Source organism: Schistocerca piceifrons, chromosome 6 (assembly GCF_021461385.2).
Source record: "Schistocerca piceifrons isolate TAMUIC-IGC-003096 chromosome 6, iqSchPice1.1, whole genome shotgun sequence".
Taxonomy (NCBI): domain Eukaryota; kingdom Metazoa; phylum Arthropoda; class Insecta; order Orthoptera; family Acrididae; genus Schistocerca; species Schistocerca piceifrons.
Window position 1 is genome coordinate 115,498,485 of NC_060143.1, and position 24,891 is coordinate 115,523,375.

Sequence of the window (24,891 nt, forward strand, 5' to 3'; positions counted from 1 at the left end):
GGTCCTTCCATTTAAAATTGCATTGCAATGTTATGCTCAGATACTGAAATGACAGGACAGTGTCAAGCAGGACACTACTAATGCTCTATCTGAACATAATGGGTTTGTTTTTCCTAGTCATCTTTATTAATTAACATTTTTCTACATTTACAGCCAGCTGTCATGCATCACACCAAGTAAAACTTTAGTCTAAGTAGTCTCGTATCATCCCACAGTCACTGATCTTCAACACCTTCCTGCACACAACAGCGTCATTAGCAAACAACCGCAGACTGCTGCTCACTTTGCCCACCAGATAATTTACGTATATAGAAAATAATAGCGGTCCTATCACACTTCCTTGGGGCACTCCTGACATTATCCTTGCCTCTGATGAACGTTTTATGTCAAGGACAAGACTTCGAGCTATTCACGCATCTGGGAACCTATTCTGTATGCTTGTAACTTTGTTAACAGTCTGCTTTTCGAATGCTTTTCAGAAATCTAGAAATACAGAAGCTGCCTGTTATCATTCATCTGTAGTTCACAGGATATCATGCGAGAAAATAGCGAGCCGAGTTTCACATGAGCGATTCTTTCTAAAGCCGTGCTGGTCTACATCTACATGGCTAGTCTGCAAATCACACTTAGGTAGTGATTGAAATTTCGTGAGAATATCCTGCTGCAATGAGAAACAACTTTGTTTTAATGATGCCCACCCCAAAGTCTGTATCAAGTCTGCGACACTCTCTCCCCCATTTCTCATTAATACACAATGTACTGCCCTTCTCTGAACTTTCTCGATGTACTTTGTGATTCGCTGACATAAGCTTTTCAGCCTCCAGTAAATTTATTATGTTCAAATTCAGAAATGTTCTAGAATTCTGCATCAAACCAACGTTAAGGATACTGGCCTGCCTTTTTGCAGGTCAGTTCTATTGCCCTTCTTATATACAGGATTCATCTGTGCTTTTTTCCTGATGCTTGGGACTGTGCACTTGGCGACAGATTCGCGGTAAATGCAAGCAAGTTAAGTAAGGAGCCAATGCATAAACTATACTGGGATTCCATCTGGAACTGACGACTTATTTGTTTTCAGCTCTTTCAGTTGTTTCTCTATGCCATGGATGGTTATTAATATGTCGTCCATTCAGCAGTCTATTCGGTGGTCAAATGGTGGTATGTTTGTACAGTTCTCCCGTGTGGACGATTTCTTAAACACGGAATTTAAAACTTCCGCTGATCCCTCGTCAGCTCACTCTTCCTTAAGTTCTGTATTGTGTGAAGGCATTTGACACAGTGGCACATTGCAGACTGTTAAAGATCTGCATATACGGAATAGGTTATCAGATATGTGAGTGGCTCAAAGACATTTTAATTAATAGAAACTAGTATGTTGTCCTTAAAGTGAGTAATCATTAGAGAAAGGTATAGCCAGTAGTCCAGGGAAGTGTAATAGGACCACACTTGTCATAAACAGACCTAAATGATCTAATAGGCTGCGTGGGCAGCAATCTGCAGCTGTTTGCTGATGATACTATAGTGTATGGAAAAGTCTCACCTTTAAGTGAATGTAGGAGGATACAGGAGGACTGGCTTGGACAGAATTTATGTTTGGGTGATGAATGACAGCTTGTACTAAACGTAGAAAGAGGTAAGCTAATTCAGGTGAGTAGGAATAGCAATGAGATGTGAAATGGAATGGGCACGTAAGGTTGGTAATAGGAAAGAGGACTGTTTCACTTCAGGATAGTTCTAGGAAAATGTAGCTCATTTACAAAGGAGACTACATACAGAATATGTGTGTGATCCATTCTTGTGGGACCTCCACCAGTTTGGATGAAAAGAACACACTTAAGCAATTCAGAGGTGTGCTGCTTCATTTGTTACTGGTAGGTTCATTTCATACATATTGCGGAAATGCTCTGTGAGCACACATGGGAATCCTCAAAAGGATGATAATGCTCTTTTCACAGAACATTAAGAAAGTTTAGAGAACGTTCATCTGAGACAGACTACACAAAAATCCTACTGCTAACAACATACATCTTAGGTAAAGACAAATAGAGGTTCATATGGCATCATATAGATAGTAATTTTTCTGTCACTCCATTTGTGAGTGAAACAGGAAAAGGAATGACTAACAGCAGTACTACCGCACTTTGCATAGTAGCTTTCACAGTACAGATGTTACTACTTCTTGACAGTTTGATGCAGTTCAACTACACTGGGGTGCTCAACCAACTGTTTTGATTTCAGGAGATTGGTGGCTTGCTGTGATTCTCTGTTTCTATTATTAATGATATATTCCATATATTCCATTCCTAACATTTAGTCCAGATCTTCATTGTATGACCGGGAGGTTAGGCCAAGATCCTCATTGTCTGTGCCACACAACACTCCACCACCACACTGCACGCTGAATGCTGAAGCGTGCCCAGAGAGTACAGCTACAGAGGGCTGAAAGCCCTTCACCAGTATGCATCCAGGGGCCCAGCATTCACCAAACCCATATGCAGCCAACAAAGACTTTCGTCTCTGAGGACTGAGCATGTGTGGCATGTCAAACGTGACAGATGTGCCATGCCACCCCCCCCCCCCCCAATGCCCCTTTAAGAAGTGGATTACTACACACTACACCTACATCTATACTCTGCAAACCAAATGTCTCTATGCAGGTTTTAATTATTCTAATATTATCTTCCCGATCCTTCTATGAGCGATATTAATAGGCTTTCTCGGGATAGTTTATACCTATCCTCAAGAGTCTTCCCATTCACTTCCTTCAGTATCTCTGTGACACTCTTCCATGGATTAAAGAAATCTGTGACCATTTGTACTGTCCTCCTCTGTATATGTTCAATATCCCCTGTTGGCCTATTAGCCCATCTGGTACTGGTCCCACACACTTGAGCAATATTGTAGAACCAGTCGCACAAGTGACGTACAAGCAATCGCTTTTGTAGATTGATTGCACTTCCCCAGTATGCTACCGATAAACCAAAGTCTAGCACCTGCTTTTCTCATGACTGAACATATGTGATCATTCCATTTCATATCCCTACAAAGTCTTACACCCAGCTATTTCTACGAGTTGGCCGATTCCACAGCTATTACAGTCATAGGATTTATTTATTTATTTTTCTCCATGAAGTGCAAAAGCAAAATTTTACATTTTTGAACATTTAGAGCAAGTTGGCAATCTCTGCGCAACTTTGAAATCTTATCAAGATCTGACTGAATATTTATGCAGCTGCTTTCAAATAGCACTTGATTACAGATAACTTCATCATCCGCAAGAAGCCCAATTTTACTATCAATATTTTCTGCAAGGTCATTAATGCACAACATGAACAGCTAGGGTCCAACACACTTTCCTGGGGAACACCCAGAGTTACTTCTACATCTGATGATGACTCTCCATCCAAGATAACATGTTTTATCTTCCATACCAAAATGTCCTAAATCCAATAACAAATTTCACCTGATACGCCACATGATCGTAATTATGGAAATAAGTGTAGGTGCGGTACTGGGTCAAGTATTTTTTGGAAATCAAGACTTACCGCATCTACCAAACTGTCTTGATCCAAAGGTTTCAGTATGATGCGAGAAAAGTGCAAGTTGGGTTTCACATGATCGATGTTTTCAAAATCCATGCTGGTTGGCACTGTGATTCTGTTCAAGATACCTCATTTGTTTCAGCTCAGAATGTTCCAAGATTCTACAACAAATTGATGTCACAGTTATTGGATAGTAGTTTTGTGGATCACTTCTACTACAGGGCTTGTAGGCAGGTGTGACCTGCACCTTTTTCCAAGAACTGGGCATGGTTTTTTGTTCAATCAATAGATTATAGATACAAGAGGGGCTAACTCAGTCACAAATTCAGTATAGAATCCAATAGGGATTCCACTGGGCCCTGCAGTATTGTTCAATTTTAACGATTCCAGCTGTTTCTCAACACCACTGACACTAATTCTTATTTCTTTCATCTTTTTAGTGGTACGAGGATTAAACTGTGGCAATTCTCCTGGTTTTCCTTTGTAAAGGAACATTTGAAAAGTGAGTAAAGCATTTCAGCCTTTGCTTTGCTTCCATCAATATCAGTTCCTGTCTCATTCACTATGGACTGGACAATAACTTTGATGCCACCAACAGCCCTTACGTTTGACCAGAATTTCTTTGAGTTCTGTGAAAGGTCACTTGATATTCTGCTATAGTAGTTACTGAAGGCATCACACATTGCTCTCTTGACAGCAAAAAGCATTGCATTCAGCATCTCTCTATCTACAGCCATATGCTTTATATTACACCTATTATGCAGCAGTCTCTGTTTCTTTAGAAATTTCTTTGCAGTGACTGTATATCATGACTGTTCTGCTGGCTACCCAGTGCATTTGGGAAAAGAGGGATACATACACTGGTTATCATCACCCTCGAGTAGGTGCGTCATTTTCCGTAACATGACTGGACGTGCGGCACACTTTGTACACATGCAAAGAATAGCTGCCTTTATGTTACCAAGGTAAATATGTATAAGCAAAATCACAGATAGTTTAATTTAACAACGATAAAATAAACTTGCGTAACATGAGCTAAAGCACTGTTTTATTGAACAATAATGAACTAAACAGTCTGTTGCCACAGGCAGATGTTACTGAGACAGTAATGACCCACTTTAAGCATTAAACACACAGCTGCATCAGATCCCAGCCAATCGCTTATTCAATTACTAATTATCTTGTAGACAACAGCCTCATTGTGTGATTGTACAGTTAGCTTGTAATATAGGTCATTTTCTTGGATGGATCATAAGGTTTTTCTTCCCTAGCTCACCCTGTATTTTATATTACTGCTGCTCACTTGGGCATATGGCAACACAATTTATCACTGTGTTAGGTGAAGCAATAAAGAAGGACTACATATGGGTTCACAATTGTAAAACAACAACAGAACTGTGCAAAATCATTTTATTTGTGGTTGGTGCACTTTATACATAGGCGAGCCCATTCGAGGATTAAGGACGAGAAACACACCTAAAAAGAACATAGAGCATTAGCTACAAAATGCTTGAAGGACAATTATACATGTATAAAAGAAAAAATGATACACAAAGTAGCTGACAACTGAATTCATCTAATTGAATGGAGAAAACACTGTACAATTATTTTAACTGAAAATAGGCTACAGTACATAAACAAGAAAGAAGGCAAGATTTGAAGAAGCTGACTGATACACGATGCTTACATCACAGGAACTTGATAGATTATTTAAAGAATGACTAATCATTTGGTTGTGGAAACACTCATGGGATCATTCAAAATCAGAGCACATCACAAAAATACATATATTCTTATGAATAACTATAGACCACATACTAAGACAGCAATAGAGCAGAAAATGTCTCATTTTTCAGATGAGTACCACACTGAGGTATATCAGAAGCAATATAGACAAAACAGATTCCACATCTGTATCTTTTATTGAGCAGGATGAAAGGAATTACACATTGCCTTTGTAGATCTGACAGAAGTGTATGGTTAGGTTTCCACAAGAAAACTGTGGGAGGCTCCATGTTATCTAGGTATGAATGACCACCAGTCACAGGTGATTATGGTTGTTTAATTTGTATGTGGAAGTGGCTCTTTGAAGATCACTATGATGAAAATTAAATTTGTTACTGATCAACAGCTCTTTTCATTAATCTCATGAATTTTTTTATATGATCATGTTATAGTAGCACAGTATGTATATGACCTTGAGTGTTTGACTGGGCATTTATATCCAGAAAACAAGAGAGGAAATTGCAAATAAGTTTAAGAATAAACCAATCTACTAGTGACCTGTGACACTAAGTTCAGAATACACAACATTGGCGATACATTTATTAAAGAAGTAGAAAAATTTAAATACTTCAATAAAAATGGATGCTGCAGAATGGAAATAAAACAGAATAAAACAAAACAGAAGAACTACAGGGTGGGAAACAAAATGTTTGTGCAGATACGTGTAGACCTGAACACATCACTCCACCCAAATAATGTCAGAATATTTCTTAATTTCCAAGAACATGTCCTAAAACAAACATAAAACTATAAACTGTTGGCGTAATGAAGTAACATATGACACTGGTGAATCAAATCAATGACAAGTTTATTAAATACGCAGCAGCATATACCTAACGTTTTGATTACACAGAATGGGCATTTAGTTTGTGAGCCTCAACAATCCAAACTCCTAGGTTCTGGCAAGGTGTCATGGAAAGCCTACATTCAGAATCTTACTTAAAAAACTGAATACTGCTAAATATTTATCATTAGAACAGTATCTGCAATAAGTGACAGTCTAACATGAAAATTAGCCTAATTTGCTTATTTTCATTCTCTTACAACATATAGCATTATAGTCTGGGGTAACCCTTCCCATTCACGAAAGGTATTTTTGACTCAGAAATGTACAGTTCAAGCAATACGTGGTGTTAAGCTTAGGAATCTCTTGTCAACCCCTGTTCTGACATTAGCCTCACAAAATATATTTTCTTTAATGTTAAACAATGGAAAGTCCAGATTGACTTTCATTAATGTTATTTGTTGATATCAATATGAGTTTATTTGCAAGAATTATCAGCTTTCACTCAGTTAATACCAAGCTTGCCTCATGAACCAGACACATTACAGAGATGGGGTGGCATGTGTGCCTCACCTATACAGATAGCTAGCTGTACTGTAGGTGCAACCACAACAAGAGATTATCTGTGGAGATGCCAGACAAACATGTGATTCTTGACGAGGGGCAGCAGTCTTTTCAGTAGTTGCAGGGGCAACAATCTGGATGATTGACTGATGTGGCCTTTTAACACCAGCCAACCTGGCCTCACTTTGCTAGTACTGTAAACAGCTGAATGCTATGGTAAACAACAACTGTTACTTTTCCCCAAGGACAGGTAGCTTTACTGTATGGTTAAATGATGATGGTATCCACTTGGATAAATATTCCAGAGGTAAAATAGTCCCCATTTTGAATCTCTGTGCAGGAGCTACTCAGGAGGATGTCATCATCATGAAAAATAGATCTGGCATTCTGCGGATCAGAGCACGGAATGTTAGATCCCTTAAATATGTACGTAAGGTCATAAAATCTGAAAAGATTAATGGATAGGTTGAAGTTAAACATAGTGTGGATAAGTGAAGTTCAGTGACTTCTGGTCATGTGAGTGCAAAATCAAACAGAGCTAAAGAGCTAACTAAGGGGTAAGTCTAATACGGAATAAAAAATGGGAATGTGGGTAAGTTATTAGGATATCTCATCATACACCCTTCTAATCTTTTCATCTGCGAAGCTAGTTGGTATATAAATTTGTATTACTTTGTGCCCAAAGTGGATGCATTACCACAGTCAACAGAGACAAAGCCAACATTAAGCACAGTAATACAAGTCTATATACCAATTAGCTCCGCAGATGAAGAGATTGGAAGAACGCATGATGAGACAAAGGAAATTATTCAGATAATTAAGAGAGAGGAACATTTAATTGTGACGGGTGACTGTAATTCAGAAGTAGGAAGAGGAAGAGAAGGAAAATAGTAGGAGAATATGGGCTGGGGGAAAGGAATGAAAGAGGAAGCTGCCTGGCAGAATTTTGCACAGGCCATTCATTAATCATTTGCTAATACTTGGTTTAGAAATAATGAAAGAAGGTTGTATGTGTGGAAGATACCTGAAGAGCCACATCAACTCCAATAAAATTCTCAAGCTTTCAATGGCTATCTCCGCCATCATCATCAGGAGTAAAACTACTGAATGCTGGGACTGGCACTATTTTCCACTTATATACCTATGATAACGGTTGCTGGTACCAATCACAGGGGGCCAAAACTACATGCACACGGAAGGCGAGTTGGACAGCTCTGGCCCGCAGTGAGACCGAGTGATACCACGTGGTGTGAGGGGCCAGCGCCACATTTGAAACTGCCACTCCCACTTCTCTACAAGCGTTACACATCCGCCATTGCTTCCTTTCGACATCCAAAGCCCAATCCCTCATCCTAATCAGTTGCTGTTCATTCTAATCTCAGCCACCTCTTTTATAACAGAGACCCAGTGTGTTGATGCCTGAACCAAAGACTCTTGTGTTCTCAAACTGTATTTTGTGTCCGTTTTTGAGGTAATGCTCAGCCATCAGTGACTTGTCGAGCTCCCTTTGCTTAATATGTCTCTTGTGCTCACAACTGTGTGAGCTGTCTTGCCTATACAGATGCTGCCACACTCGCAAGGGACACCATACACACAGGGCACATGAAGAGCTATGTCGTCTTTAACAGGGAGCAACTTATCTCTTATCTTGGGGGTGGGTCAGAACACTGGTGTCAATCCATGTCCCTGCAGTACACGTACTAAGCTGCTGCTCGTTGCCCCACAGTATGGTAGGGAAGCCGCTGGCTTGGCTTCTTCTGCCGATTCACAAGGCATCCTTCTTCCATGACACCTGAAAGCGTTTGCAACTTCTCTTTTGCTGTAGCCATTCTCCCTGAACATGTGCCTCAACTGCTGCAGTTCATACTGTAGGTGGTGGTTATCATCAGAAATAATTTTAGCTCTGTGTATTTGGACACCAAAAGGTAGCAACAGTGGATGCTTAATGCTTGTAGGGAGACAGGAGCAGCAGTTTCAAATGTGGTGCAGGCCCCTCACGCCACCTGACATCACTCAGTCCCACGGCGGGCCGGATCTGCTATGAGCTGCCCAACCCGCCTTCTGTGTATGGATCGTTTTGACCCCTCTCTGATTGGTGCCAGCGGCCGTAATTGTAGGTGTATAAGCAGGCAGTCAGTAGTTTTACTCCAGACGACGATGGCTGAGCTAGCCACTGAAAGCTCGAGAATTTTATTGGAATTGATGCGATTTGAAAACCGAGAAGATTTTATCCTGGTTATCTAATGGTAAGACAGAGATTTTGAACCAGATTTTAAACCGAGAATATTTTATCCTGATTATCTAATGGTACGACAGAGATTTTGAACCAGATTTTAAACAGACAAACATTTCCAGGGACAGATGTGGACTTTGACCATAAGTGATTGGTTATGAGGTGCAGATTAAAACAAAAGCATTTGCAAAATTTGAATGAAACAAGGGAAGGGTGTACAGTAGAAGGCAAATGTGTATCTTCGAGAGATGAAACAGTGAGGGTAGCAAAGGATCAAATAGGTAAAAAGACAGTCTATCAGGAATCCTAGGACACCAGGGGTGTTATTGGATTTAATTGATGAAAGAGAAAAATTAAAAATTCAGCAAATGAAGCAGGTGAAAGTGACTACAAATGTCTAAAAAAATGAGTGAAAGGAAGTGCAAAACGACTGATCACAAGTGGCTAAAGGGCAAATTTTACTTACAGGAGCATGAATAACTAACAAGAATGATAGGTACTGTTTACAGGAAAATTAAAGAGGTCTTTGGAGAAGAGAGATGCAGCTGTATGATTTTCAAGAGCTCAGTGGAAAATCAGTACTAAACAAAAAGACAGCTGGAAGATGGAAGGAATATACAGAAGGCTCCACAAGGGAAATGAACCTGAAGGCAATATTACAGAAAAGGAAGAGGAGGTATACGAAGATGAGAAGGGAGATATAATGGAAGATGAATTTGACAGAGCTCTGAAAGACCCAAGTGAAAACAAGGCCCCTAGAGTAGATGACGACATTCCCTCAGAACCGCAGATATTCTTTGAAGAGCCAGCCATGACTAAACTATTATACCATATGTCGAAGATATGAGACAGGGGAATACCCGCAGACTTAAAGAAGGATGCAAGACTTCCAATTCCAAAGAAAGCAGGTGCCAAACATGTGAATATTACCAAATTATCATTTTAAAAAGATGTGGTTGCAAAATACTGACACAAATTATTTGCAGAAGGATGGAGAAACTGCTAGAGGCCAACCTCAAGGAAAATCAGTTTGGTTTCTGGAGAAATGTTTGAAAACACGAGGCAATACTGCCGCTATGACTTATCTTAGGAAACAAGGAAAACCTACATTAACAGCATTTGTTGATTTGGAGAAAGCTTTCGACAATGTTGACTGGAATCCACTCTCTAAATTTCTGGAGGTAGCAGGGGTAAAATACTGGGAGCAAAGGTTATTTACAATCTGTATAAAAACCAGACAGCAGTTATGAGTGTCAAGGGGCATGAAAGAGAAGCAGTTGTTGAGAAGGGAGTGAGACAGGGTTGTAGCCTATTCCCAATGTCAATCGATCTGTACAATTAGCAGGCTGTGAAGGAAAGTAAGGAGAAATCTGGAGATGGGTGTAAAGCTCAGGGAAAAGAAATAAAAAATTTGAGGTTGTGGCAATGACATTGCATAAGGGGCAATCAAAAAGTTCCCATTCATAAGCTGTACAGTCTAGAATTGGCATGCCAATCAGGCAAAATTCCCTTGAGCATTTAGGCAAGCATCCAACTAAATCAACAGGTTGAAGTTACCCATTTGATGAAGCACAATGTCCTACTGTGCAAAGACATCTGTAACTGCCTGCTGCACATCCTTGTCTGATGTGAATCATCGGCATTTCAAGGTCTTTTTGAAGGGACCAGAGACATGATAAATGCACGAGGAGAGATCAGGACTGTGTGCTGGAATGTCTTCCAATTGAGTTGGAGTAAATTACGGATTACAACATTTGCGATACAGGGATGTGCGTTGTGTTGAATCACGACCACCACATAACTTGGTGCAACAGTTCACAATTGTGGTTTTCACCACACATCCTGCCCAATACGCATTCTTCATTCTCATTGGATGTATACTCATCTTTGTCCTTTGACAGCTATGAAAAGAATAACAGCACATTGGTCCTGTTTGGACAGATTTTGGAATATCGTCGTCATAGTTCACATTTCTGCGTTTACCGCATGCACACCAGAAAGACATGAATGCCACACTAATCCCTTGCCTACATGTCAGTGCTTATATACCCACATTGGAGTCACGCTATGTTGCTTATATGCTGCAGCAACACCTTCAAATGGAAATGTTTTGATCCTTCTTATAATTCCGAGACAGTAAAAGACTTGGAAGTGTGGTTGAACGGAATAGACAGTATCTTGGAAAGACAATATATGACAAACCATAACAAAACCAAAACAAGTACAATGGAATGTAGTCACATTTAGTGAAGTGATTCTGAGGGAATCAGATTAGGAAATGAGACACAGTGTAGCATACAAGATTTGCTGTTTAGGCAGTAAAATCACCTATTATGGTTGAAGTAGAGAGGATATGAAATGTATAATGCCAGTGACATAAAAATCTTTCTAAAGAAGCCAAATTTTTAACACTGTATTTAATGTCATGAAGTCTTCTCCAAAGGCATTTGTCTGGGGCATAGCCTTGTAAAGAAATGAAATGTGGATGACAAGCAGTTCAGACAGAAAGAATATATGCTTTTGAAATGTGGTGTTACTGAGGAATGCTGAAGAGTAGATGGGTAGATTGAATAACTAATGAGGTGGTACTGAACAGAACTGAGGAGACAATAAATTTGTGGCATAACTGGACTGAGACTATACAGTAATTTACGAATACAGAAAGCAGGTTCAAATGGATGTGGGTTGTTCATGTAGTTACTTGGAGATAAGAGAATTGTACAGGACAGAGCAGTGTGCAGAGCTGCAGCAAACAAGTCCTCAGACTGGCAAAAACAACAACAATACTAGGAAGAATTTCAATCTACATTTGAATTGCACCTTCTTGACTCTTGTGCAGAAAAGCATGCACTATTCTGCTGAAACCATTCTCAATAAGCTAAGTCATCATAAATCTCTCTCTCTCTCTCTCTCTCTCTCTCACTCACTCACTCACTCACTCACTCACACACATCCACACACACACACACACAGAGAGGAAATCAGCCACCCTAACACTAAACCTGAGCAGGAAATTTTAACCTAGACAGTCTGATTGGGATTTGAACTAAACTCCCCAGGAACGAAAGTCCACTTTATTAGCCAAACTGCCATTTTGTATGGTAAATACATATCAAACTCCTTGATGAAATACAGTCTATGAAGACAGAATCGTCGCTGAAGCTATTGAAGGAAACTAACTAAAGTATTTTAAATGGGGTCCCCAAGAGTAAGTTCTGCTGATAAAATGTCATTATTTTACTATTGATTTCATCACAAGTAATAACTTTAACATTTAATTTTAAGAGCATCCATGAGCCCCTTCTCCTGCATATGTGGGAAGAAGATGAGTTTCATCAAACTTGTTTTGGAAGGCCTATCTTAGGAACTCTCTCTCTCTCTCTCTCTCTCTCTCTCTCTCTCTCTCTCTCTCTCTCTCTCTCTCTCTGTGTGTGTGTGTGTGTGTGTGTGTGTGTGTGTGTGAGAGAGAGAGAGAGAGAGAGAGAGAGAGAGAGAGAGAGAGAGAGAACAAGAAAAGTTTGCATTCTCTTTTCGTTTATGGCCCTCAATGACTCAACATTTCTGCTATTCGGTGAGTGGTCTCCATCACTCCTAAATTCTTTAAGGAAGTGAGTTTATTTTCTTGTCTCATTTTACTATGTCCCAAGCAATTTTTTATCTTGTTGTTGAAGAGATTATTTTCCCTTGAAAGTACATATATTTTGATGCTCTGATGATTTTTCTTAAAATTTTACAGTACACTCCGTATCGTGATTTAACCTGTTGTTATCAAAAGTCCCTTGATATCAAGCACAGATTTCTCTTAGTTTTGCATCGTATACTGATCTCACCTGTAATCCAGACTTTAGGTGTATTCAATCTGCTTCTGCTGGTTAGTTTCTTAGGAAAACAGTTTTCATAGTAGTATATTACTATATTACAAAATATATTATTTTTCATTTACAACAGGAATATTTTACACACCTTTCTGTCAGCATTTTGCAAATTATTCTCGAATTCCTCACTTCCTTTTGGATTTAATACCATTGTGCTTTTCCAATCTTTTTATTTGCATCACACACTATGATCTTGAACGTCAGCAGTTGACTACTGTGGTTCGAGAGGCCACTAATTATGGGAATTAAGGTACGACTTTGCAGTCTCAATGCACCTATAAAAATGTTGTCAACAGCAATGTTGCTGGTCCCCGTAACTCTTGTTCCAGCTTCTAGGAGGGAAACTATATTATATGAAATGGCAAGGGACTCAAGCACAACTCCAGAAAATTTAATTTAAAATCTTCACTTAATATTACCTCACCAAAATTACCACATGGATACCTACATAATGTGAATATTAGCATTAATTTCCCTGAAAAATTACTTCAGCAGCACAACCTTAAAAATGCTGGTCTGCTGATAACAGCAAAATCTATGTGCATCAGTGTTTTTATATCTATGTTCCTTTGTAACTTTGACGTCACAGCACGTGAGTAACAGCAGTGCTCACTGCGCTGTGATTGGCTGGCGCCCCACGCTGAACGGCTAGCGCCTATCGTTCTTCACTTGTTACTCTGTTACGCTGCCAACTTCATGCGCAAACGTCAAGTGCAATGTTTCAGCGGCCCGGGTATAGTAATGCCTCTTTTCCCAAACTTGACTTGCAGTAACTGAAAGTTAAATTATATCTGCAACTCTATAACCAGCACTCCTAAGATATGTGGTCAAATGATGTTCAGAAACATATTACATTTGTGCTATTTGTTGGCTGCAGTTTGTTTCAAGAAATCAGAAGTTCACCGAGTTAATATTTTGATGTAGTAAGCTTATTATATAACCTTTTAATCTTCACATACCTTAGGATCAAAATTTTCACATATATTTTCCTCTTTCAATACTCATAGCCTGAAATTCTGGTTAACTACCAAATCTGATTGTTTACCTCACAATGATTTATGTAATTAGACACGTGTTAATGATTAATAGTCATTCAAGGGCCTCGAGCAAAGGTCTACCTGCACAAACTTACATATAAAAATAAACTTTAAAACAGACACATTAGCTCCACATCTAATTAAATAATCATAACCATAAAGAAAACTGACACTGCGCAATTCTAGACAGTATTTTTACACTCCACAGGTAACAGAACTGAAACTGGCTGGGAAAAAATTAAACACTACAAGGAACTTAGGGTTTAGAATATTACTGACAACAAGATCATCAGAGGCAAAGTACCCATTTTTTGTTTTTTTGTTTTTATTTTATTTTGGGGAGGGGAGGGGGGGGGGGAAATCAGCTGGGTCATTTTCAAAGGAATCAAGCCAGTGTTTTCCTTCTATAACTTTTAGAAAACCAAAGAAAATCCAAACTGAATGCAGAGAGATGTTATTCAAACCTGGAGATCTCAAAAGGGGCTACAGTGTCTTAACTAACCCGCCACCTTGTCTGGTATTAAATCGTCATACATAATTTTCTTAGTCAATTCATTATAACTACAGCATGAGAACTGTAATCAGCTGCTCAAAATACTAAATGCAGGATAGCAATGTTGATACAAAATAGAATATCTTGTCATGATGTATTTTTACCCAACTACTTTACCATGCTGCAGAGTGATGTTCTTGCGAATTGATAAAAACATAATATGCCATGAACTTAAAATCTGATATCCTCTAAGACTCTCTCTAATGTCAAATACACATTAAGTCAAGTGTCATCATACTTAACAGCATGTTTCTCGTCTAGGTGTGACTGGTGGTCGTCAGTATGATGAGTATATGCAGTGTTATTAAGTACCTGGAGCAAATTGTGGGAAACCAAAGAATACTGTACAATACAGACAACCGAATGAGGCGGAGCAGCTATTAAGACACTGACCTGATATTCAGGACTATAGAGTTTGCTCTGACCTGACATCCTGGTTTAGATTTTGCTAAATATTTTCAAGTAAATACTGTGATTGTTCCTTCATTACGGCATTGGTAGATCACTTGTCATATGCGTATGAAAGCATACTTGTATATTCTGGGTGTACATATATTCTGAATTATTTATTTTCGTTTGATACAGTTTTAATGTACCAGAGTTCGTGGCACAGTACCAGTGGTGCTGTAGCACAACCAACCGAGAAAAAAAAGGGTGTGTCTTGTGTACAGACATATAAAAGCTTTACCTTTAATTGTATTGTGATAAATACTATGTGATAGTGAGATGACCCTGGATAAATAAATAAATCTGTAAACACGAGAATATCTCAATAACACAAACTTTATACACATATTTCGATACGCACAGCCATCTCTCTATGATAGTTTACACAATCCAACTGAAACTAAGACAATCAAGTAGAATTTACATGATGTAAGACTGGTTTGCCAACTTGCGTACATTCTAATACAAACAAGAACTTATTTGTACATTTCTAAATTTGTTTTTCTTACCAAACATCATACAAGAATAAACTGCCATCCAACGTGACTAGAAATAAAATCTGACGACACCCGTTCCTGTATCTAACAATATAATATTAACGTTTGTGTATAGGACGTATGACTAGAGGCTTAAATCAGGTAACGAAGTATTCCGAAAAAACACAAAAGAATTTCTTTAACGCACGAATAAGATTATTATGTTCCCGTTACTCAAAAGATGTCTCAACATTGGTGTCGAATAGCTGCTGTCCAGTTACCCTGTATACACGAATTAGCTTCTAAAAAAGAAATTGTAACAATAACAAAGTTGCGGAAACTTACCTGGAGATGCTGGCATTCCCGACATCACAGACATTCTAACGCATTTAAAAGATTACACAATTTCAAATAATTATGCACACTTCCAAGGATTCGAATCATGACACAGTCATAGTTACACTTGACGTTTACATCTGTAGAAGTACAGCGGAAGATATTAAACTTCACACACATGGAATGTTATTGCCAGCAACGTTAGGTGTACAGATCTGGATAGAGTGGCTGCGTAGCGGGAGTTACTGTTCATTGAGGTCAGACTGCGTCAAAATTACAGACATATAAGCAGACCTACGATTTTTTTACAGTTTTTCAAAAAAATACCAAGAAAATTGTTCACCTATATAACAGACGAAAATAATGATATTTAGTCCAATCACTTTGCTCACTGTTGAAAAATTCTTCATTGAAGTTCCAATGGGTGCTGCACATTTTAGAGCAATCATTGAAAAACTATCTCGTGTTTAGGACAATCCACCCCTTGATTGATTGATTTCAGTGTTCCTCTTGTTTCAGGAGTCATAATTATTTATTTCTGGTCTCATCTGGAAACCCTTTGGTTTTCTTTTACATTGACGAGGCACAAAGATAGATACTGGTTGAAAATGGTCATTATTCCCAACGTCTGAATACAGGCTTGCAGTGATACAGTCTTTTGCTTGAAGTGATGATACTGACGCTTTTTTTTTTTGTATTAGCATGTCCTTGCTAGCTGGAGAGTATCACACAACAGCAAGCCACAATTAATGTTGCTCTGAAATAGTCTATAATACACTGTTGTAAGGTACTGACCAGTTATATACCCTTTAGTCGCCTCAGAAGGTATATTACTCGGGACAGCTTGGAGCACACATACATTGAGTGTTCATTCATTGGTAGTTTGGTGCCAGTCATGAAGCTTAGCAGTTTGACTGCCTCCATATATTCGTGGCATCCATCATTGCTCAGGATCCATATCAGATGATGTGTTTTTTCTTCGATCATTTTTATTTTATTTTTGATGAACTACTATTTGATGTTTTCTAAGAGCATATCCATTGCTTGTAGAGCCGATGGGGCAGTTTTTCCCTTGGTAAAAAGTATAGTGTTGTCAGAAAAATGAAACATGTGGTTGATAAGTCTATTGTTGGATTAAATGAAAAACCAAGAGAGGTCCTGTGATGAACCCCAGGATACACCGTGTTCCAATTTTTGTTCTTAAGAGATGGCTCCATGGACAGATACTACCTGCCTACTGTTTTCTGGATAAGATGGAAGAGTTGCCAGATCAACACCTCCAATACCAGTCACGCCAACAAGGGAATAGTTTTTAGACTTCAACATAAAGTAAGGATTCTCAGTCCAGTAGTGATCAATGGAAATGAAATTATAAAGAATACAATGTCAGCACTAAGCTGAGTGTCCTACAGCAATGAAAACTTACATTTGCATCCCCCTAACAACTCCTTCAAGAGCAAAAAATTTTCCAATACCCACAGAACGAATTTCCACTGGCACAGCCTTCAAGATGGATCCAAGTGAAATAAGTCATGTAGGCGTAAATTTAGTTGTGCATATATCAGTAGAATGGCTCCATCAAAGATTAAGAATAAAATTATTTGGAGGCAACAAATATGCTAGTAAAAGAGTGAACACAAAATGTAGACTTGCCTGAGAAGTAACTGAAGGAGTGAAATTAATTCTGAATTTACACAAAGTATATATATATATATATATATATGTATGTATGTATGTATGTATGTATATGTATGTATGTGTGTGTGTGTGTATGTGTGTGTGTGTGTGTGTGTGTGTATATGTGTGTGTGTGTGTGTGTTTGTGTGTGCATGTGTGAAGTGACATATTTATTCACTGATTTTTATTGGCCAATGACAATATACACAATGAAATAGGCTTCAATTCTCATTTACACATTATCAATATATCTTAAGGTTAACTTGTGAAAAGATTTTTTCACATATAAATTAATTACACAGAAGTATGTGGTTGCATGACATAGTGCGTCATGAGACAATACAAAGAATAACTGTATAATCAAAAACTAAGAATAAACACAACATGCTACTGAACTGTTGTACAGTCTACATCACTGTATCCTGGAATTTCTACAGTGGGATAAACTACAAAATTCACCCCCCTGCCGGCCGAGGTGGCCGATCGGTTCTAGGCGCTACAGTCTGGAACCGCGCGACCACTACGGTCGTAGGTTCGAATCCTGCCTCGGGCATGGATGTGTGTGATGTTAGTTAGGTTTAAGTAGATCTAAGTTCTAGGGGACTGATGACCTTAGAAGTTAAGTCCCATAGTGCTCAAAGCCATTTTTTTTCACCCCCCTCCCCTGCCCCTCTCCCCCTAGTGTCAGTGGTCACTGATATTTCTTGTTAAACTTGACGTGCTGTCCGAATCGCGTTGGCGCGCCTTTCTTGAAAGCCAGGGGCTTCTCCTTGGGATTGGCGAGTTCTTCAAGCTGCAGGTTGGTAGTGCCTTCTGTGCGTGGCAGCATCCAATGTTCATCGAAGCTGCTCTGTAGCTTGCCATGCAGAAGGCTCTTTAGTTGCTGCCTCTTTCTTCTTCATGTTTCTCGATGCCAGTTCTTTTTCTGTTGGCTGTGAATCTTAAAATTACGGTTTGATACGGTCAACCGCAACTGTGGTAGGTGCGCCATGGACGTCGACCATAAAACTGTTGTCGCCTTGACTAATTACCGTGTACGGACCTTCATACGGGGGTAGCAGTGGTCTGCATACCACATCATTATGTAATAGCACATGTGAACAGGTGGATAAATCTACAGAGACAACCAGGTGGCGTCCTGTTTGTTCCCAAGGCTACACTGGACGCAACTGACATGTGTGGGATTGCAGCTTGCTACCACAGTGTGATGCTGTGATGCTTTCATCTGCCATATGATGGACGATCCCTCTGGACAGATGTAACAATTGGCCATACACCAACTTTGCCACTGTGAGTTGGAGGTCAGCACTGAAGGCTGTTAGCAATCCTAGTAAAACAGTCAGTAGAGTTTCTGTGCCTTTGTCTGTTACGTCACATCGAAACGTTGATTTCAATTGTCAGTGTAGGCGTTTGCTGCAGGGTGACAAGCAGTGGTCCTTATTCGCTTGACACCTAACGATGTGGCAAGGGCCTTAAAGGGGTACACCTCAAATTGACCTCCTTGATCTGTCGTTATTCCCCCTACTTATACCTCCCGAGGAGATCACGGATGTAAAATTAGAGAGATTAGAGCGCGCACAGAGGCTTTCAGACAGTCGTTCTTCCTGCGAACCATACGCAACTGGAACAGGAAAGGGAGCTAATGACAGTGGCACGTAAAGTGCCCTCCGCCACACACCGTTGGGTGGCTTGCGGAGTATAAATGTAGATGTAGATGTTATCCTCAAAGGTACACCAAAACGCGCAATGCATCCTCTGGAAAAGGTTTTCGCCACAGTCTACATATGATGTATGCTACAAGTAATACTTGTGACCATCTCAAGTGTCTGTCCAATATTGTAAGACAGTAATTGCAGTCTTTGCACGTTGATAGTGGTCCTACAATATACATGTGGACTTGGTCATATTGTTGGTTATGTGATATAAATCTACCTACTTGTAATGACACATTCCTATGCAGAGACATACGATATCTTAAAAGCTGCGCCAAAGATAAATTGAGAGGCATGTATATTATAATCTTTGTAAAGTTCACATTGGATTCTCTTTTGTTTGATACTCCAAGGAGCTAAGGGACACTTTCGATTGTTGCCTTGTGGAGGATGGACGTGATTTTGGACTGTGCGGAAAGGCAGCCATGTGGTTGGTAATTATGGTTTGTGCGATGAGCACAGCAAGTCTTATTGTGTCGTGAATAAAAAATAGTGAAAAGTATCGAAGTGTTACGAAAATTATTTATAGCGACGTAGCATAGTATTCCTTGGTTTCCACCGTCTTCGTGAAGTGAACCGATGCCGACTCATGATGGTACACACGGTCAACAAAGAGAAGAACATCGATGGCGACTAATGAATTAATATTGTGGCAGAAGGACTAATTCTACGTCTAAGGTGAGAACTCTGATTAAATCAACAATGACGTGGAATTTAAAAATGTAAAATGTTTTTTATTTATTTCGCCACACTGGCGACCGCTGACAGGGACAGTGCTGGTGGAACAAAGAGTAAGTACTTCATTGTTGTGCTACAAATGTACTTGTACTAATTACTGTTTCTCTGTTACATGACGCACATGGAAAATGACGAATAAAGTGAAACAATATTAACTGTATAAACGGATGGCACAATAACCAGAAGGAACAAGGACAAGGATTTACAAAACTAACGTAATCGTGAGTGACGCAGCTCAGTCGGAATTAAGGTAGGAAAGCGCAAACGCATGCAGTGGCTGCACCTTGGCTTAGCTCCACTTAAAGCAGAACCTTTTCCTGTCCATATTAAAATCCTGGTAGTGTTTGTGGCAACACACAATTACACTTTGATAATTACTTTTCTATGTTCAACAATCGCAGAATTAGAAGACGTAGTGCGCCATCTTGTAAATTTCCGACGCGCAACAAATAACAATCGCGAGATATTTTTATTAATTCAACTGCGAGAGAATTTAAAGATTTAGATTAACAGTAAAGTACAGATAAAAATAATATCTTCACAATGGAATCGAAGAACTTTAATTTGACAAATGTTCATGGACACGTCACCGATTCTGACAATAGTGACGTAAATGATGACGCAATTAGTTTTTCAGCACAACATAATGTAGAAGTAAATACAATTCAATTGCACTCCACAGGGATTAACAATAACGAACCACTTGCAAATGAAACCTTGTGCACAGTCGATGAAGCATCGATTACCAGATCAGATGAAAATATTTCGCGTGAAGTCAGTGAACCTAGCCCGGTTTCGATTCAATCAGACCGTGGCAGAGAAACAATGGCAACAAATAATGGCGTAAATACAAACACACAAGCTTCGTCAGTTACGCTTGAGGCATTATATAGTCTGATGTCAAATGTGAGCGAGAAACTGGCGAATCTAGAAATAATGACAAACACAAAATTGTCAAACATGGAAATTGGGTTCCAACAGCAGTTTTCAAGTGTAAACACGCAATTTGAAAACATACACAGACATTTCGATCAACGCTTAAATAAACTCACCAATGAAATCGATCAAAAGATCGAAGACAAAGTCATCAAAACCGTCAATAGTGTATACAATGTATTGGCAAATGACTTAGAAAAGAAATTGTCAGATCTTACAACCAAACAGGAACAGGAACTGTCAGAAATAGTAGAAACACACAATCAAACACAAACCGTACAAAAAGAAATACATGAAAACGTACAGGCTATTCAATTAAATTTAACAAGAGTACAGTCCGCATGTGAAGAAATACCTGACCAAGTTAATAAAGTTAACGAAGAAGTCGGTTTTCTGAAACAGGAGACTCGACGTATCAACGCGGACATTATCAAAATAAATGAAACTTTAGAAAACGGTAGTGTAAATGAATCAATAACTGACCGGGAAACAAAACTTTTTGAAAAATTAGGTAATGAAATCAAAGTAGCCGAGGACAGAATACGCAAGGAAATTGCTGGTAGACTGAATGTTTCAAATGACTTGCCTACGTCAAGCAACAGGCAGTGCGACACTTATTCGCCCGTGCCAGATTACGATGTCAATAACGCAGAACATCACGCGCCCAGTCCGGCGTATGTGCACGCACCGGCGCAGGCAAACAGTGGCTATTCGCCAAACGCGGTGCTGCAACAGGCAGTAGGCGTGTCGCCTTGCATCTCGACGATTCTAGTCGATGAGAGCCTGTTGAAACATAGACAGTTTCCAGTTTTCTCCACAGAATCCAGAAAAACTCATCCAGTCGTATTTGTAAGAGCATTTAAAAATGTCTTACCAAGAAACTGGACTGAGGCACAGAAGATTAGATATGTAGTAGGCTTCACACAAGGCGACGCACTTTTGTGGGCCACAGACATGGCTGAACAGTGCGTCACCTACGAACAATTTGAACGGGCTTTCTTGGAGAAATATTGGTCTGCTGGGGTCCAAGAAAGACTGCGCCGTGAAGTATTGAACCCACAACCGTTCAACCTCAAAAACGGCGGGTTGAGAAAGTATTTCGAAAAGTACTTGAATAAGACGCGCTATTGGAACAATCCAATACCGCACGTAGATGTTCTCAAAATTCTGAAAAACAAACTACCCGCGAACTTACGCGAAAAATTGGTAACCATACCGGAGAACGACCTTGAATACTTTCTTTCCGTGCTTGACTCAATTGATCTAATATACGAAGAAGAGCCGAGCACAGGTAATCGGAATGAATATTCCGGAACCAATCAAAACAACGGTAACGGATATCATTTTAATGGCAGTGGACAAAACCCACACAGTTGGCATCCGTATGCGACAAGGCCAAATAATGGAACCTGGAATTACGGAAATCGGAGGAATTCGGCGCCACAGAGACGTGAAGACCGAAGGTATAGTACAGATTACGGTCCACGCCGGTATGGAAATGATAGAAATCACGTGAATGATTGGTCAGGCCCGCGTGATGAAAGGCGGCACACAAATGAAAATTACAATAGTTACAGTAATAGGAATGATAGACCAAGGAGGAATAGCGACGGCCGGTCGCAAGAAAATGTTGCACGCAGCGGTCCGGAAACTAATTGGCGACAGAATAACCACTCAGTACACTTTGTAGAGGTAACGGACAGTACTGAAGCAACGCCTTCGTCTCCCCCGGTAAACAACAATCGGTCGTAATGAGCCCCCACCGGCCGACCGACTTGACAACAGGGGGCACAAGCAAGCACACATTACATCTTAGACAATTATTTTTAAGATATGATCAGGATGCGACCGTAGAAGATGATCTATGTGAAGAAGAGATGAAAGCACCGGACAAGGTAAGTGACCTCGTGTAGGCTGTAATGACAACAAAAAGATAAGAAAGGTTACAGAATTTAACATTGGACAGGAAGTACTATTACGTACCCACCCAAAATCCTCTAAAATTAAGGCATTAAACAAAAAGTGGCAGTTGTTGTATGATGGCCCTTTCATTATAATAGACAAACCTCACCCAGTATGTTATCTGTTAGGTAACACACGAACGGGCAAGGTGAAAGGGTTATACCCCCACAAGGACATCAAGGAATTTTTTCATTAAAGGTTATATGTTATTTTAGCAAAATTGAAATTGTACAACCTTGGATCACATAGTAAAATTGCTGTCATTAACCTAAGAAACTTGCGAACAACTGGGGGCATATGCCAGCTAAAAAACGCATATTTAACCAAACCTAATGAAACATGTGTTACTGTGAGTCTTAACACTATAAAATAAACCATACGGTACTTTTGTAGTCTAACTCAGTTATTTAAGAGAGGGGAACAAAGACAAATTAGCGCGACGGTCAGAGTTTGTTCGCTTGAGACGAGCAAGAAACCACGCGTCGAAGTTGCAATCCAATGCTCAGCTCATGAGCACGCGATAACTGCATGTCAAGACGAGGTCATTGGCCGCGCGGTAGGCAGCGAGCCGGGGAGAAATCTTCCCCCCTTCCATGTCCGATCAGCTGAGCGTATACAAAGCGCGAAGGCGCATGCGCGGTCGAGTCCAGGTGTCACGTGACTATTACACGATGGTGGCTATCACGAATAATGTTCACCAACAATGCAGAGTTTTCCCCGCGCCTACAGTCCAGTCGTGGTACGTAAGCGCGCATGCGCGGAACGTTTAAAAGTTTTGAGACCACTCTTACTATGAGACACAGAGACGAAAGTCATTCAAAAACAAGAAAGGAAAGGGTACACAAGTCTTGTAAATAGTAACTTAGAAAATTTAATTATAAGCTGGTATTACGTAATAAAAGTGAACATGCAAGTACATACTGGTCATGGACGGTATTGTAATATTATATTATACTGAGTAAAATCTTAGCTTGTACGGAAGGAGAAAGAAAATAGAAAAAAAATAAATAGATAAATAATGCAGATATACAACCGGAAGAAAGGCTATGTACACGAGAACAACACACAATTACATATAGGGAAAAAGCAGCAAAGAGGAAATCAAAGAGATAACGCATACATTTACATTACACAGTAGATAGCGATTTTCAGAATGAACAACAAGGTAAACGCGGGAATTTTTGTGACTAAGGAAAAGAGTGACACAAGCTATTTTAAATAGGAAAATAATAAACAGATCTATGCAGCGTGAGTAATGAACTGAATCGCTCTCAAAACAAATACCTAGAGTTTATAGAGAGAGAGACACACATTAACGTTAGGAAACACCTGAAGCACCCAGCAAACAACTTTGTAGAATATATAAGCTGTACACGAGGGTACATGTACGAAAGCTAAAGTGTAAAGGAGGAAAATAGGGAATGTTGCGCATTAATGGACTGTAAGGCAGTTATGTATGTAAGAAGAAATATTTAGTTGTAAGTATTATTAGTATAAGGGACGATGCTCAGCACACCCTGAATTATTTTGGAATATTGAAGGAATGGTGCAGGGTACCGAAAAAGGGCCCCACCAGCAAAGTGTATATTATAGTGGTAGATATTTTTTTGTGTATAAACGTATGTATGAATGTGTGAAAGGCGAAAGAAGCCCTGTACATGTACTGAACTTAAACAACGTAGAAGTGTATAAGGAAAATTAAACTGTAAGACAACCTCGTATAAACAGGTATACCTAACGTCAGGAAACAACTTAATTAAAACTGTAAGACTCTACGAGTGTACGAGAAAAGGTGAAAAACCTGACACAAAGTGCAATATTAGCGATGCTTCACTCATGTATGCAAAAGGAAGGTATGAATTACTTTACCCACTTGAAACATGAAAGGAAAAAATCATGTCAAAATTATATGTTTCACACATATTACAATTTACAGTCACAAAGAATGAAAATGATCTCGCCGCTATACGAGAAACAGGTAAGTAGTGTGATCGACGACCTGTAAGCAAAGGAATCGTCTATAAAATGAATTATGAACAAAAGCGTCGTAAAGAATTTCATGCTGCACTGAAGCTATGAAAGTCTGATTGTTCGTGTACATAGATTTTCATGACAACCGATGCATTAAAATGTCTGTTTTTTCTCCCATGATAACACAAGACGCCTATAAGCGCACTTTAATTGAAGATGATACACGCAAACAAGGGCGTGCCGCTATTATGAAACTCTGTACA

General features: G+C 39.4%; 1 protein-coding gene across 1 annotated transcript in view; it reads right to left on the bottom strand.

Moving 5' to 3' along the window:
- Nucleotides 1–15,834, bottom strand: part of LOC124802846 (vacuolar protein sorting-associated protein 28 homolog) — a 63,801-nt gene extending 47,967 nt beyond the window's left edge. The window contains exon 1 of the mRNA XM_047263867.1: nucleotides 15,642–15,834. Coding sequence (XP_047119823.1) covers nucleotides 15,642–15,675 — 34 coding nt within the window. The 5' untranslated portion in view covers nucleotides 15,676–15,834. The remainder of the gene's footprint in view (nucleotides 1–15,641) is intronic.
- Between the last annotated feature and the right edge of the window lie 9,057 nt (nucleotides 15,835–24,891).